A 19,419-nucleotide genomic window follows, 5' to 3' on the forward strand; every position below is an offset into this window, starting at 1 on the left:
TAGTATATATAAGAGAAACATCAAAGCATTACTTTGACTGTCTGACAGAGTGGGAGGGTGGGGGTATGCATGGGGACATCAAAGCATTTCATTGATATTCTAACAGAATGGGTGTTGGTAGGTGAGAGGAGGGTAATAAACAGAGAAATACAGCTTTATGGTTTATAATGGGTTAGAAAACCCAGATCCTTATTAAGTCCTGTTTGTTGTGTGTCAAAATATTCAATCATTCTTATTTCAAAGGTCTTACGTTCCTGTATTGTTTTAAAATTACCTTTCAGTATTCTTGCTGTGAAATCACTGGTGCAGTGATCTGGTCTTGTAAAGTGTTGGCCCACAGGGGTGGGGGCTTGACTGGCACCGGCTATTTTCATGTGATGTCTATGTAAATTAAATCTTGTCTTTAGCATCTGGCCTGTTTCTCCAATATAGCATCCTTCGTAACATTTTTTACACTGAATGATATATACCACATTGGAAGATGAGCATGTAAAATAGTCTTTTATGTTGAATATTTTTCCCTTGTGAATGACTGTGGGGTCTTGTGAAATGTTTTGGCATAGTTTGCAGCTGGCTGTGTTACACGGAAACGTGCCCTTTTCTTTTTCAGTCTGTGTTGGAAGTTTACTTCTGATCAGCTTGTGTTTTAAATTTGGTGGCTGTCGGAAGGCCAGCATTGGTGGGGATGGGAATATCTCTTTCAGTAATTTATCTTCCTGGAGTAGTGGTTGTAGGTCTCTTATGATTTTCCTCAGTTTTTCCAGCTCTGGGTTGTATGTCACTACAAGGGGAATTCTGTCTGTGGCTTTTTATTTCTTTGTACTGTAGCAGATTTTTCCCTCAAAACACCCAGCCTGCAGCAGACCATTCACCCTTTCCCCCATTCCAGTGGCGTAGGAAGGGGGGTGGTGGGGCGGTCCGCCCCGGGTGCACGCCGCTGGGGGGTACATAAGTACATAAGTAATGCCATACTGGGAAAAGACCAAGGGTCCATCGAGCCCAGCATCTTGTCCACGACAGCGGCCAATCCAGGCCAAGGGCACCTGGCAAGCTTCCCAAACGTACAAACATTCTATACATGTTATTCCTGGGATTTTGGATTTTTCCAAGTCCGTTTAGTAGCGGTTTATGGACTTGTCCTTTAGGAAACCGTCCAACCCCTTTTTAAACTCTGCTAAGCTAACCGCCTTCACCATATTTTCCAGCAATGAATTCCAGAGTTTAATTACATGTTGGGTGAAGAAAAAGTTTCTCCAATTTGTTTTAAATTTACTACACTGTAGTTTAATCGCATGCCCCCTAGTCCTTGAAGGCCCGGGCCCTGGGGATTTTGTCCCCCCGCCCGCCCCCCCCCTCGGCAGCCCTGCACAGCAGGGTACCAAAATGCAGCGTTTTCAAGGATTTTTATAAAAAGGGTAGCGTGTCACAAGAAAACTGAGCCCGATAGGCAAAAACTGATTTCATTTTCGAATTCAGCACCCATGTCTTAGCTAAGAACACCATTCACATTCTTTGTAACAAAAATGCCGTTTACCAGTGTTATCAGGCGAACAAATGTATTCTTCCTAAGCATGACAAAGTAAATTAAAGAATTAGTTTCAACTGTTTCATGTATGCCGATGATGTTACAATCTATGTCACTTTTGACAAAGATTTCAAAGAAATCTTAACCAATATAAAATCAGGCCTAGACCTCATGGAATCACGGGCAAACAATTTCAAACTGAAACGTAACAGAGAGAAAACCAAATTCTTAATACTAACAAACCCTCACCAACCAATTACTACTTCTACTTTTACTATTGGTAACAAACCTTATCCACTGGAGCATAATTTGAAAATCCTGGGAATAATAATTAATCAACATTTCTCAATTGAACCACAAGTATCCAAAATTAGTGTGTAATGCATTCGAATCATTATGGAAACTAAAAAGATTAAGATCTTATTTTCAAAACATAATTTTCAGATCATTAACTTAATCCTTGGTACTATCAAAATTTGATTGCTGCCATGTGGGACAATGCAGGACTTAAAGCCCTCACCAATCAGAAAATTACAAACTGCTCAAAACACAGAATCATCTTGTACTTAAAGCTACCCGATACTCCGAAGCAACCCCGCTTCTTCTCAAACTATACTGGCTACCTATAAGTTCATTCATTACTGTCAAATTATGTGCATTCACCTACCAAATAATTTATGGCTCAACCCCCTCTTACATGCAGAATCTTATACAGCTATCAACACGCAATGCTAAAACATCACCCAGAGACTTTGTTGTATTACATCTCCCTCAAAGTAATAAAATCAAATATAAAACTATCCACAATGCCGGATTTTCATGCCAAAGTGCAACCAGATGGAACTTTTTGCTCCAACAACTCCGTCAAACTGAAGACTATCTCATATTTCGTAAACTATTGAAAAATCAGTTCATAAGATTGACCTCTAACAATAGAAATAACTAACCCTCTAACTAAACTTGCAATAACAAAAACTCGATCCATAATTCACATTCTATCCTATGTATTATAAACAAGTTATATGATCAAGATTTCATATTATGCTGTTATTAGTAATTTTGTATGTACACACACACACTTTGTTCTATGTAATCAGAACGCCTTGTCAGTTCTACTTTTGCTATATTGTGAGCCACATTGAACTTCAATCCTATTTGAGATAATGTGGGATATAAATGTCAAATAAATAAATTATTGCCAACACGAAGATGATGCATTGCTGTAGATCCTAGATGGATGAAGTGCAACCGAATCTGAGAAATTGTAGTTGCGAGCACCATAAAGGGATCAACAAAATAGACATTAAGAATGATAGGCTGAAGAATGGGAGAAAGTAGACCTGTAAGACTAAAAGAGAGAGAATCTGAAATAGTCAATAACATAAAAGTAAGGCTGAGAATGCCTGGCTGGGCAGAGTAGAGAAAGTAAAACTGTCAGACAATGAAACAAACTAGGCTGAAGACGTTCAGACACGGGGACTATGAAACTCAGAAGACTCTGCTTATCAGAAAAGGAAGTATAGGTGCATGGAGAAGGATCAGAAAACCCACTGGCCAAGACAGGGTAAGAGACTCCTGGCAATAACAAACTAATGGAAATCTGAGGCACTGCTTGCCCTGAGAAGCCATGTTGCTGCTGAAATTGAAAAAGTGATGTGCAGCTATTCCCATGGGGTCTGAAAGGAAAAGCAGCGCTGATTCTGCACAACAAAGAAAAAGAAACCCCTCTAAGCGAGTCAAAGAAGAATGCAACGAGTGTGGTTAAAGCTCACCTAGATCTGTGAGGCTAAAAAGCTGAGTTCACCAGTTGAGGCCCCACTTATTCTACAAAGCTAGATCTCGGCTAATGTTGCCGATTCAAACCCTGTAATGTGCAGGATTAAACCCAGCTACCTAGTAAAGTCAAATGCAAGCAATCTTATAAAGACCAGCTAACCACAAGCAAAATCCAGTAAAACCTAGGAGGTGAAACCCTGGTTGCTCAGTGGGTACAAGTCAGCAGAAACTATGAGGATAAAGAAGAACTAATTTCACATAAGGAACCACCACTGATTCCCTTAGGATAATCATAACCAAATGCTTGTGCAGAAGTAATGGTTGAAAAGTGCACGGTAAACACAACCGACTCTGAAGGCCACTCGTAGCTGATCTTAGGAGGAAGAGGTCAGCTGATCCCAATAACTTAAGTACAGCCAATTGTGTGTTAAGAGACAACTACTACTACTATTTAGCATTTCTATAGCGCTACAAGGCGTACGCAGCGCTGCACAAACATAGAAGAAAGACAGTCCCTGCTCAAAGAGCTATGTAATAAAAGTAAGCCAAGTATAGGACAATCAAGCCATTGTGACATCACTGATGAGGTTGGCTCTTATTGGTGGCCTGAGGCATTATGACATCACAATATTAGCTCTGGTTACAAGAGACAACTACTACTACTATTTAGCATTTCTATAGCGATACAAGGCGTACGCAGCGCTGCACAAACATAGAAGAAAGACAGTCCCTGCTCAAAGAGCTTACAGTCTAATAGACAAAAAATAAATAAAGTAAGCAAATCAAATCAATTAATGTGAACGGGAAGGAAGAGAGGAGGGTAGGTGGAGGCGAGTGGTTACGAGTCAAAAGCAATGTTAAAGAGGTGGGCTTTCAGTCTAGATTTAAAGGTGGCCAAGGATGGGGCAAGACGTAGGGGCTCAGGAAGTTTATTCCAGGCGTAGGGTGCAGCGAGACAGAAGGCGCGAAGTCTGGAGTTGGCAGTAGTGGAGAAGGGAACAGATAAGAAGGATTTATCCATGGAGCGGAGTGCACAGGAAAGGGTGTAGGGAAGGACGAGTGTGGAGAGATAATGTGGAGCAGCAGAGTGAGTACATTTATAGGTTAGTAGAAGAAGTTTGAACAGGATACGAAAACGAATAGGGAGCCAGTGAAGCGACTTCAGGAGAGGGGTAGTATGAGTAAAGCGACCCTGGCGGAAGACGAGACCACATGGGAGAAAGAATCCTAAGGGAATCTAAGGTTAGACCTAACTGAATCACAAAGGATAAGTAGAAACTGATGTTAAGCATCGTGGATTCAATGCACTGAAGCAAAGATCAGCCAACGCTGCTCATTCCCATTTCCAGATCATTTATAACGTTAAATAGCATTGGTTCCACTACAGATCCCTGAGGCACGGCACTACCACTGACAGAAATGGCCATTTAATCCTACCCTCTGTTCTCTTTTATTTTATTTTTTAATTAGGAATTAATATCAACAACCATTACATTACCTTGTCAGCACTTCTTACAGATATATACACACACATGCATACATAAACACTTTTACAAAGCCGAGGTAGTGATTCACGGCACCGCAAATTCAACGAAGCCCATTCAATTCCTATCTTCGTTGCATTGGCTGAGCGGGAATCACTACTGCGGTTTTGTAAAAGGAGCCCTTAGTTTGCTGATGAGTTAACCAAACATGGTTAGAGCAGCAGGCTGAGAACCGGAGAAGCCGGGGTTCAAATCCTACTGATGTTCCTGGAGATCTTGGTCAAGTCACGTAACCCTCCATTGCCTCAGATACAAAACGTAAATTGTAACCTCTCCAGGGACATGAAAATACCTATTGTACCTAAATGTAACTTGTCGAGCTATTACTGAAAAAGGTGTGGTCTAAATCCAAATCCAAAATCAGGCATAGTGTGAACTAATTCAAAACATTGCCAATGTCACTCAGGACCTACAAAGTAAATCCAGCATACCATAATATAAGTAACTTCCATAAGTCATACAACAAGCACCTACCTAGCAAAAGACAGCATCACACACACTATAGTCAGCACTAGAACATTCATAAATCTTAATAGAAAACTAAACAAACCAGATTAGAACAGATCGGCCATGCAAGCAATGCTAAAAACATCATCACAAAATAAAAATACAAATTAAACTGAACTCCCAAGAAGCCAGACTTCATACAGTGCAACACCAGAGCAAGAGAAAGCAACATATGTCCCCACATACTGTGCAAAATATAAAGATAGCAGCCCTAAATTTCAAAAACTGACATTACAAACCACATTACAAATCAACAAAGGCAAATAAAACAAAAAATGGAAGATATATTTAGTCCAATAAAATGGTATATTTTTCAATTAGCTTACAGAGTGCAAAACCTCCTTACCCTGGTCAGGATAGTATATACTGCTGTTATGATATTTATTTTATTTATTGCATTTGTATCCCACCTATTTGTAGGCTCAAAGTGGCTTACAGAGTGTGGTTATGATATCCTGTACTGATCTGAGGAAGGTGGTTTTGGTCTCTGTAAACAAGTTAAAAATCTATTATAATTAATCCAATAAAAAGATAACACCTTATTTCCACTTTCCATTGTTACGTATTAATACAGCTACTACACTACTTTACCTTAAAATTAAAAATTTCTTCTACCTTTGTTGTCTCACCAATTGTCAATTGTGTTGGACCTAGTCTCTGGTTTCTGCTTTCCTTGTCTTGCCAAGATTTGCTGTCCATTTGTCAATTTTCTATCCTCCTTTTCCTTTCTTCAATTTATTTTCTCCCTCCATCCAGGTTTAATTCTCTCACTATCCAATCCTCAATTTCCCTTTCTTGACTACCCACAGCTTGACACTTCTTACAGTCTGCTTGACTCTCCCATTTCACTTCCTCTTATTCCCCAGTCTCTCCCCAACCCCCATATAGCATCTTCCCTATTTTCCTCTTCCATCCAGTGCCTGCCCCCTCTCCTCCCCACTTCCATCCAGCATGTGCCCCTCTCCTCCCAACTTCCATCCAGCATTTGTCCTCCCTCTCCTCCCACTTCCTTCCAGCATTTGTCCTCCCTCTCCTCCCCACTTCATTCCAGCATTTGTCCTCCCCACTTCCTTCCAGCATTTGTCCTCCCTCTCCTCCCCACTTCCATCCAGCATTTGTCCTCCCTCTCCTCCCCACTTCCATCCAGCATTTGTCCTCCCTCTCCTCCCCACTTCCTTCCAGCATGTCCTCCCTCTCCTCCCCACTTCCTTCCAGCATTTGTCCTCCCTCTCCTCCCCACTTCCATCCAGCATGTCCTCCCTCTCCTCCCCACTTCCTTCCAGCATTTGTCCTCCCTCTCCTCCCCACTTCCTTCCAGCATTTGTCCTCCCTCTCCTCCCCACTTCCTTCCAGCATTTGTCCTCCCCACTTCCTTCCAGCATTTGTCCTCCCCACTTCCTTCCAGCATTTGTCCTCCCTCTCCTCCCCACTTCCATCCAGCATTTGTCCTCCCTCTCCTCCCCACTTCCATCCAGCATTTGTCCTCCCTCTCCTCCCCACTTCCTTCCAGCATGTCCTCCCTCTCCTCCCCACTTCCTTCCAGCATTTGTCCTCCCTCTCCTCCCCACTTCCATCCAGCATGTCCTCCCTCTCCCCACTTCCTTCCAGCATTTGTCCTCCCTCTCCTCCCCACTTCCTTCCAGCATTTGTCCTCCCTCTCCTCCCCACTTCCTTCCAACATTTGTCCTCCTGCTCCTCCCCACTTCCTTCCAACATTTGTCCTCCCTCTCCTCCCCACTTCCTTCCAGCATGTGCCCCTCTCCTCCCCACTTCCTTCCAACATTTGTCCTCCCTCTCCTCCCCACTTCCTTTCAGCATGTGCCCCTCTGCCCTCCACACTTCTTTCCAGGGTCTGCCTCCGTCCCAGACACCCCTGCCACTTCTCCAAACCTGCAGCAGCGGTGGCAGCAAAACAAAAGTAGAAACATTGCAGGACCAAATTCTACTTACCGCGGCTGCCAGCTCTCCCCCAGAAACAGAACTTATGTTGGGGGAGGGCAGGACCGGCAGCCGTAGGTATGTACAGTGTGGCCCCTGCTATGTTTGTACTTTATTTTGCCAGCGGTTTAGGGAGGAAGCAGTGGTGGCAGGGGGTGTCGGGGAAGGATACAATGGATGGAGGTCTCGCTGGCTGTGTGACAGGACGGGTGTAGCCTCTTACCAGAGGATGCGCAACCTAGAGTGAACACTGATTACCAACCAACAAACTGCTTGTACAGAAAACTGTTAAAGATAGGACAACAGAATCATGAAGAGAAAAAATAATATTTAGATGCAGAATCTCTCTTTCTCAATAGATATATATCCAAAATATATGTGAGAAAGTCAAGACAGAATACAAATATAGATAGGAACATATTCATCGCATTCAAGAAGTCAGGCTGAGAACTATCATAGATCAAATTTACTTTATGAACCCCATTTTCCAGTCAAGTAAGCTGAAAGTTGAGAAGGTTGAAAAAAATATATACTTCATAAAACATTTAAAGGGAATTTTAAGATAAAAAAAAAGAGCTCCTAACTGAAAACCCCAGGATGCAGAAGCAAAAATTCCCTACAACGTTTTTGAGGCTCCTGATTTTACAGTTCAAATGAAGATCATCCTTGTGTTTGGTCGAAGTAACCAATCTCTCATCAGATTTCAGAGCTAACATAACCAAAGTAGCTGAGCTTGAAAGGCCCACATTAAACACCACTTATATTTCTTACATATCTGAACTAGAAGGTAAACATGCACAGGCAGATCAGTTGGAGTCTGCTTAGCTTCAGGCAAGTAGAAAATCTTTACAATCAGTGGAAGTGTTTCAAGATTTCAAATGTCTCTTGCTGGTCTTAATGGAATGAGAGGGGGGAAAAAAAAATCAAATCTGAGGTTAACATCTTGCTTCATTCTTTAGAGCTTGTTTTAATTCTTAAAGAATCATTTTTCATCAAAGAAGCTTCACATTCTCAAAATCTCATCCCCTCAACTTCACCAGTTACTTTTCCCAAGCCTTTCAGTTCTTAAGTATACCTTATGCTTTCTTCGTGTTCATGGACTTTGTGTTAACAAATTAAAATTGTGGAACCACAGCTTTACCCAGTTCAAAAATAGTTTGCCAAAGGGTTATTAATGAAAGTGCTCTGGATGTAATAAGGTAAACTGAATCTAGAAGCTGATCGAATTTCAGTTATGGCACCAAAACTAGCCCAAAATCCTTTTTCTGCTCAGTTTCGGTTTCAGCCAAAAGGCTATAGCCATGGTTTTGGTTTCAAGCCAAAAACGGACCATGTGCTTACAGTGGAGGCCAAAATTCTGTGCTTTGTCCTATGTTTCCCTCCTTCCACCTCCCCTCCGAACAGGAACTGCTTTTCTCTCTGCCTGCCTGTATGTGCTCAGCTCGGGCCTACTTTACAATCCCTAGCAGTTTAGGGGTGTATTTAGGGCAGAAGTGACCCCCCCCCCCCCCCGTCATTCCTGCCCATGCCGGCTCTGCTCTCAAATGACTGCTATGACCTCTAGTGGCAATCTCACGAGACTGCCATGATAGGTCATGACAGGTATTTTGAGAGTAGAGTAATAGGGGATCACTTCTGCCTCAACTATACCATTAAGGTAATTAGGGGGGGGGTGGGAGCTACGCTGCATTCTGTGTGTGTAATGTAATTACAAGTAATGCAGTTATGATCTTGCATAGTAGTTTATATAGTACATAAAGTGTTCCAAATAAATACTTTTGATACAAAAATTAGCAGGAATTAAAGTCTGTAAATTTAGGATTATAAGCTCCATAGGAATTAGCCTCTCTGTGGAGATATTACATCAGTTGTCACTCCAAATGTGGTGTAAAGTCAGCCATTGTAAAAGCACTATGGCTTTTAGATTCAGGTTTCATTAACTGACGTCTGTGTGTGTGGAGGTTATTTTTCTTGAAGGTACAATATGGTATTTCATTATTGAAATTATTATGTATTTCTGGTTTGGATACTGTTTGGGTGATTCTAAAGAATTTCCAGGCTCTGTTGTGCATAATGAGGATGCAGCGTTTTAATCAAACTTGTGGTGTGCAGAAGCTAGATCCTATGAGAAAGGAACCTGAAGTGATTATTTTCAAGCACATGTACTGGGCAGCTTCTGGTGTTAGTAGGGAAATGATGTTACAATGGAATGAAGTTTATATATTAGAAAATATTTGAGAAATGTATTGTACTTACATAGTAACATAGTAGATGACGGCAGAAAAAGACCTGCACGGTCCATCCAGTCTGCCCAACAAGACAATTCGTATGTGCTACTTTTTGTGTATACCCTACTTTGATTTGTACCTGTGCTCTTCAGGGCACAGACCATGTAAGTCTGCCCAGCACTATCCCCGCCTCCCAACCACCGGCTCTGGCACAGACCGTATAAGTCTGCCCAGCACTATCCCCGCCTCCCACCACCGGCTCTGGCACAGACCATATGTCTGCCCAGCACTAGCTCAGACCATATAAGTCTGCCCAGCACTATCCCTGCCTCCCACCACCGGCTCTGGCACAGACTGTATAAGTCTGCCCGGCACTATCCCCGCCTCCCAACCACCAGTCCCGCTTCCCACCACCGGCTCTGGCACAGACCGTATAAGTCTGCCCAGCACTATCCCCGCCTCCCAACCACCAGCCCCGCCTCCCGATCTTGACTAAGCTCCTGAGGATCCATTCCTTCTGAACAGGATTCCTTTATGCTTATCCCACGCATGTTTGAATTCCGTTACCGTTTTCATTTCCACCACCTCCCGCGGGAGGGCATTCCAAGCATCCACTACTCTCTCCGTGAAAAAATACTTCACTTTGCATCTTGATTGTAAATTTTTCACAGCGTAGTCCTCGCATTCGGTAACATTAATGTGCTTTTCTATTCATCAGCCTGGTATAATGTCTGCAGTGTAGACCAGTGTCTGGACTCCTTTACCCTATTTAAGTAAGAATCTATATCATAGTGGTCCTTCAACTAAATACAAAACGGGAAACATTTCAATGCTACTTTCGCTTGTTACTTGTACAAAATTTGAAGCAGCATAAAAAGCTGGTAATCACGATTTTTTTAAATTTTATTTTAACATTCTCATGTTCTTTATGCAATACCAATTGTATCTTTTACTCTGGAATGGCGAATGCCATGACGGAACACTGTAAGCCACATTGAGCCTGCAAATGGGTGGGAAAATGTGGGACACAAATGCAACAAATAAATAAATACAGGTCCCGTCTCAGAAGATATTTAACTACATTTGCTTTGACTTGGGAACCTAAAACGTGCCAGACTTGAGAAGACCTTGTTAAAAATCACTCTCCCAGTAGTCAGCCTGTGCTTGCAGTTCCTGGGACTGGAGGGTTCAAGCAAAAGACTGCAAGCTCTGACGATCTCCAGAGGAGCTCATTGGTTCACATTCACAAAACCAAACTTTACTTTTCAGTTTTGGTTGAAAACCAGGTGATAAGTTTCAGCAGAAAGTGGTGACCATTTCGGTAGTGCTTTCGAAGGAAACTAAAACTAAAAAAAAAAAAACCCCAGTTTCGGTCAGCCTCTAACTGAATCATGGTCGGACCTGAAGCAGCAGTTAGTTGCTCTCCTTTCTCGCTTATTGGCCTCATGTCGGGAAATGATAGTTAACAGCTGCTTCTCCGACAGCATCTCGTTCCTGGGCCAAACGCTGAGCTCCACTTCTGGGAGAATCAGCTTGGGTCTCCACACTGAGCATGAAAGGTGTTAAATGGTTAAAGTGCATGTTCAGCCTCCATAGGGGGCATGACGCTCGGGGCTCATTGGGCAGCATTTGCAGCTCAGGACTAAGTGTTACAAAGCCAAAGGAGTTTGCCCGTCCACCCATTCCAGCTCAACTCCCAGCAGCTGTACTCCAGAGCTTCCCAATGTCTTACAAAGGAATCCATTGGATCAAGGGGAGCAGCCCCAGGGGTCTCTGAGGGAAAAACCTGTGATTTCCCTTTCCCCATAAAGTAGTAAGAGAAGAAAACAGTGTGGAGAGCACGTTCAAAAGCCTGGTGCCCGTTCCCAAACCAAAACAGAACACTGCCTTCTATACCATGGCTGTTTAATTTTCTCAGTTGCTCACATTCTGGACTGATCTGTGGAATGCTAAGGAAATACAAATAAAAGTGAGTTTTCCGTTCCATTGAGAAAGACAAGCAACTGAGGGTGTGAAAGTCTAAAAAAATTGCCGGAATATAAATGAATCTGAGTAGCAGATAAAGTTGTTTTTGTTTTTTTGAGGGGGAAGGGTGTATGTTAACTGTTGCTGTCATAAATGATCACTCTAGGAGTAGCCTAGTGGTTAGTGTAGTGGACTTTGATTCTGGGGAACTGGGTTTGATTCCCACTGTAGCTCCTTGTGACTGTGGGCAAGTCACTTAACCCTCCATTGCCCCTGGTACAAAATAAGTACCTGAATATACGTAAACCGCTTTGAATGCAGTTGCAAAAGCTCAGAAAGGCAGTATATAAGTCCCATTTCCCTTTCCCTTATGACATCAGAATATCAGAAGTGAGCCAAGTATCGGGCAATCAAGCCATTGTGACATCACTGATGAGGTTGGCTCTTATTGGTGGAAATCAAATCCCATTTCCCTTTCTTAAAATCATAGGTCTTGGTACAAGTCTCAATACAAGAGAGGGCTGAGTTATCCCAAAACTTGCAAAGGAAAGTGCTACAGCTGAACAGTAACAGAGACCTGAACACAAAACAGAGTTGAATAGCCCTTCTTCTGTGCTTCCAAAAGCATTTGCAACATTCTCATAGCAGCTGATCCTACAAAGAGGTTTACACCCTCCAAGTTTACACAGTTTCAAAACCCAGACGTGCAAACCACCTCTGCGTATTAAGTGCATTAATATCCAATATACGGAGCCTGTAAAACAGAAATGAAAAAAAGCAAAAAAGAAGCAAATCATTTTGATTAGTGTTTTATTCATTGGATTTGGCTAAAATCAGTCAGGACTTAGCTTTGCCATGACTGATTCTAGCTTTAAGGGTATGCTAACCCACAGCTGATACTCGCAAAGAAATAATGCATGGGATTTGTGTTCCCTGAATGAAAAGCTTATCCTGGGAAAGGGCCATTCATTGTCTCCTGCAGCAAAGTTAGTTTCCAAAGTCACCCCCCTCCCCCCCCCCCAAAAAAGAAATCACCATAAATTCAGAAGGGCCACCACACAAGAATGATGAATCTATAGTCTGGAAATCCTACATGTCCTATAGAACGCTAAAGTCCTCTACACGCAAAGCCAGACTCATCTGCCTCTTCCCTCGGCATCTATGATTATTCTTGCCACTTGCATTTGTATACACTATGGTACTTGCCCCTTTTCCCTAACATGAGACTAAGCTTGCCACCTGTCCCTCTGCACCCACTAATCACCACCAAGCTAGCCCCTTGGCTCTTCCCTCCCTTGCATCAAACTAGGCCAAGCATTTGCTCATTCCTGCCCTATAGCACATCACCTGACCCTTTCATCTCATCACAAGACTTGGCTTACCACCTACCCCTTCCTATCTTAAACCTGAAATGCACCACCCTTAATAGTGGATTTGAGTATGTATACTTTTTGTTCTGATTTTAGTACCATTATTGTGGTTTATCCCTGTGCAAAATAAGCTTTCCAGTGTACTTTGACATAAACACTTCGACAGCTGCCAAATGTTAAATGTCAGGCTTCCTTTAAAGTACCTGTAACAGAGCAGCTGACATTATAAATAGAAAATGACCCTTTTTGCAAGGTTAACCAGCAGTACGTACCAGATGCAGCAGCTGAAGATCAGTGTATACGCAGCATAGTACATGCAGTTTCTTACACAACAGTACTCTGCTAACTCCTGAGTCATACTGAGCTGAGCTTTCACCGACTTGCCCACCTCTGCTGTCCGTGTTTCTCCGCTAGGGCTGAATTCTGCAAAACTCTTTAATTTGGTAAACGAGCTTATGGAGTGCTAACTCCCCTCTCTCACCAGGTTCCTTAAGAATCCGAAGTCTGCACATGTTTATCTACTTACCATGGGGGCAAAAGAGACTGAAGTATAAAAGCCAGTATTAAGCACTGTTCTAGAACAAGAAGTGCCTGGCTGTACAAATCTCTTCTACAGTCAGGACTTATTCTGGTCTTCCTCATGACACCTGTGATGCGTACAGTTCGGCTTTGCTCATCCCATCAGTGCTGCTCGGACTTGCACTGCATGGAAGCTTCAGCAGGGCAGGTTTACATGGGAAGCCACTAAAAATAGCATATACACATGCGTACACACTCAAACATGTTTCACCTTAGTCCCTCAGGAGAATCAAAACAGCCCCAATCTCATAGGATGCTTTAAAAAGGGATTGAAAAAGTCCACTATTCAAAGATAGGAAAACAGCCACTGCACACTACCCAACAACAATTACCAGTACCATCTTGTTCAGTCTTTGCTGAGCAGGGCTTGAGAGGATCCCCTGCCGCTACATTTTAAATTAGTAAAAAATCTGTTCAGTGTTACGAAAAGTAAACGTCTGTGTTTACAAAAATATTACAGCAGGCCTAACACTTCCAAAACCGGCTGAGGCTGTTCACTGGGCTCATTCTAGCCCCCAGGCATATGGAGCATGCTCAAACGTAGTACACGGTACTTATAGTGGACACGGTGCTTTTGTGTGTCTGTCTCTTGCCACAGTAACTGAGAAGTGGACTCCTTCATGTCTGCTCTGCACCACCTGCTGCATCCTCCTTTGGAGGGGGTTCCATGTAAATTGGAGTCACTGATGAAGGCTTCTTTGCCCTGGAATGAAAAACAAATTAAAACACGAAGCTTACTCATTGCAGAATCACTTACACAAAGTTTTGTTCTGAGCTATGGCTGTAGCATATGCAAAATGCCCACTTCACAACCACTAATGAGAGGAGATGGTGGGCTGGAAGAAGTTTTTGTGCCCCTCCTTATCTGAGCCTTGTGTGGCCAAGGCTCTTGGTATGGGAGTGCTGCAAAATATTTCAGCTCTTTTGTATGTAACAATGTTACAGCTTGTTCTTTATGGATCTGGATACTCAAGTAAGTGCACCAAACTTAGCAGGGGACACGTTTTCATCCACAAAAAGATCATGGAACTGGTTGTCTACACCATATGTTCTGTTTTCTCTGAGCTACAGGCTTCAGACAGACTCTTTGAAAAAAAAAATTAATTCACTCTTTGGTGAGACCTTTTACTGATGGCGGGTCAATCACTTAAGGTAGCAGGTATTACCCTAGGAATTTTGATTTTCTCATGGCCAGCTTATATGTAGCATGCTGAGAAAATCAGAAAAAATTAGTATACATTCACCACTAACTCTAAACCAACCAAAAGACACTCGACATCCCAGTGCTTTGTTAGAAAAATATGATGTAATATATATTTTACAAAGTTTGACTGACATTGGATTTCCCAACCAATGATGGGTAACTCAGCTATTATTAAGAGGTTTAATCCAGGGGGAATCCTGCACAACTGTGCAATGCAGAATTTGTGCAGCTGTTGGATCAAAGAATAAAAGTAATGGGGCTCCTTACCCGTTTGTTTTTCTATTTTGCCCCATTTCCTCTCTGCAGAAGCATCTTTTTAGTGCAGGGAATAGCTCAGATCCAGGCACAGCACAGCTCTCAGTTTGAGCCTTGCGTTTCTCCTGTTATTCTCATGAGAATGAAAGAGCTCAGCTGGAGAAAACAGGCACCGTATATGGGTTAAGAATACACTTCCATATAAGGGTTAAGCCCTACCCAGTGCATCCCAGGGCCTGCAATTTGGGAAGGCGCCTGAAGAAGAGAGAGGGAGTGCTAGTTCCTCCCTCCTCCAACTACTACCATCACTACGGAGAGGTAGGCCATTGGAGGTGGATGGGGGGCAGATAGATAGCGGTCCCACTAAACTGCCAGGGCGTTTTTGTGCGATGTGGGGGGGGGGGGGGGGGGAAGGGGGAAGCTAGCGGTTCCATTGGACCACCAGGGCATTTTTGTGTGATGTGGGGGCCAGGTCTTGTGTTTTGGAGGGGGGTGGGCTTAGGTTTGACAAGTCTGGGAGAAAATCCCAGACCTGTAAAACCTCTTCAGTGGGTCTCCCTCATTCCTCCCTCGCTAGCAAACCCTAATGCCAGCTCCAAAAACATACCAATTATTACACCAATATAAAAAAAAAAAATATATATATATATATATATATAAGTAATTATACAGCTATAATATCCTGAGAAAAGATTATCAACATCAGCAGTTATTAGGCTATTAACCACAGGTCCTGTTGTAACCAGTTGAAGGCAAAGACAAACGCCAATTAAACCCTGAACCATAAGAAGAAAAGTCCCGAATCTCACCCTTGAGGTCCTGTAGGTTCAAGTGCAAGGGAGTGATGAATCGGCTCCTGTTCAGGCTCCAGATTTACTGCGAGCCCCTGTAGATCAGGTTGTTGTCCAAAGTCTATATTCTGTGCAGCTGGTCACTCAGTCTCTGGGGAAGCCACTGGCCTGCGACTGAACTTGACCTTCTCAGCTTTCAGCACAAGGGATCAAAGGTGTGTAGGAAAAAATAGTCTTAACTCCTCTGAGAAAGAACCATACACCAGAAAATCTTCTTCTCTTCTCCACCCTTTCTTTCTCTCCTGTCCAGCACTGGCATTCCTCTGGGTCAAGTGACACATATGGACCAATCACACCATGCAACTCTGTCCAGCAGAATTCACGGTCATGACAATGAAGCCTTGTGATTCCAGCAAAAATCTCTTATCAGTCACAAGTTTGATGGTAGCAAACTCTCACAGATGTACCGGAGACACTGTTTCTGTAAGGTACTCTCCTACTCACCTTTCCAGGAGATAAGGTGGATGGCTAGTGCACATAAACAAATGTCCTTGGATGGTGATGTCAATAGCATAGCTGTGCCAAGAAGTAGTTCTCCTTGAAGAAAGCTGGTTTCTGATGAATTCAGGCCTGAGGCTGCAGAATCCATATCAGATCAAGAAAGATGGTTTAGGCCTAAACAGCAAAGGTGAGACAGCAGTAAAAGACCCCTACAGGATGCAGTCACCTTCTCTGTGGGGAAAAAAAATATGGGAAGGTTCTCTACAAGGCTTGCAACTCTGAAATCCTGCAGGTCGAAGAAATGGCTACCAAGAAAACATCTATAATGTTAGATCTTTGCAAGTAGTCTTCTGCAATGGCTCAAACGGAGAACCTACCAATGCCTCCAGGACCAAACTGAGATCCCAAGAGGGAACAAACGGGTGCCTAGGCGGTTGAAGAATTTTCACTCCTCGAAGGAACTCTTTGACTGAGTTCACCATCCAGCCCAATGACTCCAAAAAGTGCACCACCCGAACTGTCACCTTTCCACTCTCCTGCAGAGATTTCACCTGAATCAGCCAGTCGTCTAGATAAGGATGGACCAGGATCCCCTCCTAGTGAAGTGCCGCCACCACCACCACCATCACTTTGGAAAAAGTGTGAGGAGCTGTCGCCAGCTCAAATGGAAGAGCGTAAAACTGAAAATGCTCTCCCAAGATGGAAAAACGCTGATAGGACTGCCTTATAGGGATGTGCAGATACGCCTCCGTGAGATCCAAAAAAGTGAGGTACTCGCCCTTTTGAACTGTGGCAACCACCGACCGCAGCATCTCCATGTGGAAAGAAGGAACCTTCAGAAATCCGTTGACCTATTTCAGATCTAGGATTGGTCGAAAGGAGTTGTTCTTGGTAATCTAGACTGCCCCAACTTGACATTTCGTTCTTTAGATTGTAAACTCCTTTTAGCAGGGACCGTCCTTCTTTGTTTATTTTGTACAGCGCTGTGTAACCCTAGTAGCGCTCTAGAAATGTTAAGTAGTAGTAGTAGTAATCACAAAATAGATCGAATAACATCCTAGCTAGGGCTCTGCGCTGGGTACGAGAACCACTGCCTTGAGTCAAATAAGATGGTCCAGAGTTCCCTGAAATCGCTTCCGCCTTCAGACGGGAACGACAGGGTACCACTGAATGCTGGGTACCACTGAACCTTCCCAGGCGATAATGCTTGGCATCTCTAAAACACCCCCTGGACAACATATTATGACCACTGATATTAGACCTATCCTCAGGCAAACGGGGAATCTTGCCATCAAAACTGCAAACCAGCTTGTCCAACTCAGACACTGCATCAGCAACCCATCCTCAAAGCCACAATGTTCTATGGGCCCCAACCACCAGGGACAATCTTCGCTGAGGCCCTCAACAAATCAGAGAACATCCGCCAAAAAAGATGCCCCTATCTCAAGCTTGGCCAACCTCTACAGAGAACCATCCAGTACCTTTTCCACCCACCGGAAGGAGGTTCTGACCACATGACCCCCACATATGCACGACTGAACAGTCAGCGCCTACAGGTCAAAACTACATTCCATCCACCTATCCCTAGGGTCTCTGAGCGCCGCACCACCATCCACCGAAATAGTCTTTTTGGTCACTGCCGTCACCAGAGCATCTACAGTGGGAGGCTTGACAGTCTCCCTATCTGCTGCAGAAACTGTATAAGAACATAAGTATTGCGATACTGGGACAGACCAAAGGTCCATCATGCCCAGAATCCTTTTTCCAATAGTGGCCAATCCAGGTTACAAGTACTTGGCAAGATCCCAAAAGAGTACAATACATTTTATGCTGCTTATCCTAGAAATAAGCAGTGGATTTTCCCCAAGTCCATTTGAATAATGGCATATGGACTTTTCTTTTAGGAAGCTATCCATACCTTTTTTTTAAACCCTGCTAACTGCTTTTACTACATTCTCTCACAACAAATTCCAGCGTTTAATTACACGTTGCGTGATGAAATATTTTCTCCGATTTGTTTTAAATTTACTACTTTGTAGCTTAATTGCATGTCCCCTAGTTGCAGTAATTTTGGAAAGAGTAAACAAGCGATCCAAGTCTACCCATTCCAACTCCACTCATTTATGTTTCAACTGTTTTATTGACACCTCAATATGGTACAGCACAATAGTATAAGCAGTATTACAGAACGTTTCTAATGTACAATGCATAGATCTCCCAAAATTTAACCAGGGTCAAACTTTTTTTTTTTTTATCCCTCCACTCTTCCCCCCTCCCAGTCTCCACCCCATCCCCAGTTGTACTTACTCCACTCATTTTATAAACATCTATTATATCTCCCTTGAGCCGTCTTTTTCCCAAGATGAAGAGCCCTAGCCGCTTTATTTCCTCATAGGGAAGTTGTCCCATCAATTTATCATTTTCAGTTGCCCTTCTCTGTACCTTTCCTTATTCCACTATATATTTTTTTAAGATGCGGTGACCAGAATTGCACACGATTGTGCACCATGGAGCGATACAAAGTCATTTAACACCCGCATTTTTGTTTTCCATTCGTTTCATACCTAACATTCTATTTGCTTTCTTAGCCACAGCAGCACACTGAGCAGAGAATTTCAACGTATCAACAATGACACCCAGATCCCTTTCCTGGTTGGAGACTCCTAACATGGAACCTTGCATCACATAGCTATAAGTTCAGGTTCCTCTTTCCCACATGTATCACTTTGCACTTGCTCACAATAAATGTCATCTGCCATTTGGATGCCAGTATCCCAGTCTCGTAAGGTCCTCTTGTAATTTTTCACAATTCTCATGCGATTTAACAACTTTGAATAACTTTGTGTCATCAGCAAATTAAATTACCTCACTAGTTACTCTCATCTAGGCCATTTATAAATATGTTAAAAAGCAGCGGTCCCAGCACAGACCCCTGGGGAACCCCACTAACTACCCTTCTCCATTGAGAAAACTGACCATTTAACCCTACTCTCTGTTTTCTATCTTTTAACCAGATTTTAATCCACAATAGAACACTACCTCCTATCCCATGACTCTCCAATTTCCTCCTTACAAGGGGCATCTGGAGATGACCATTCGGCCTGGACCACGGCCAGCAGATCCTGATTCATAGGGAAGGACTTAGGACGGCTGACAGATTCTCTTCACCAGCGGATCCACGTGAAAACTCTGTAGGCACATCCTCCTGTTCAAATTTAAAAGTCAAATACATCTGA

At 43.1% G+C, this 19,419-nt stretch overlaps 1 protein-coding gene across 1 annotated transcript in view; it reads right to left on the minus strand.

Annotated features, from left to right (window-relative positions):
• Positions 1-12,276: 12,276 nt before the first annotated feature.
• The window catches only part of POMGNT1 (protein O-linked mannose N-acetylglucosaminyltransferase 1 (beta 1,2-)), an 86,840-nt gene continuing 79,697 nt past the window's right edge, over positions 12,277-19,419 (minus strand). The window contains exon 21 of the mRNA XM_030206094.1: positions 12,277-14,135. Within this exon, the coding sequence (XP_030061954.1) occupies positions 14,051-14,135 (85 nt within the window). The 3' untranslated portion in view covers positions 12,277-14,050. The remainder of the gene's footprint in view (positions 14,136-19,419) is intronic.

Source organism: Microcaecilia unicolor, chromosome 6 (assembly GCF_901765095.1).
Source record: "Microcaecilia unicolor chromosome 6, aMicUni1.1, whole genome shotgun sequence".
NCBI classification, from domain to species: Eukaryota; Metazoa; Chordata; class Amphibia; order Gymnophiona; family Siphonopidae; genus Microcaecilia; species Microcaecilia unicolor.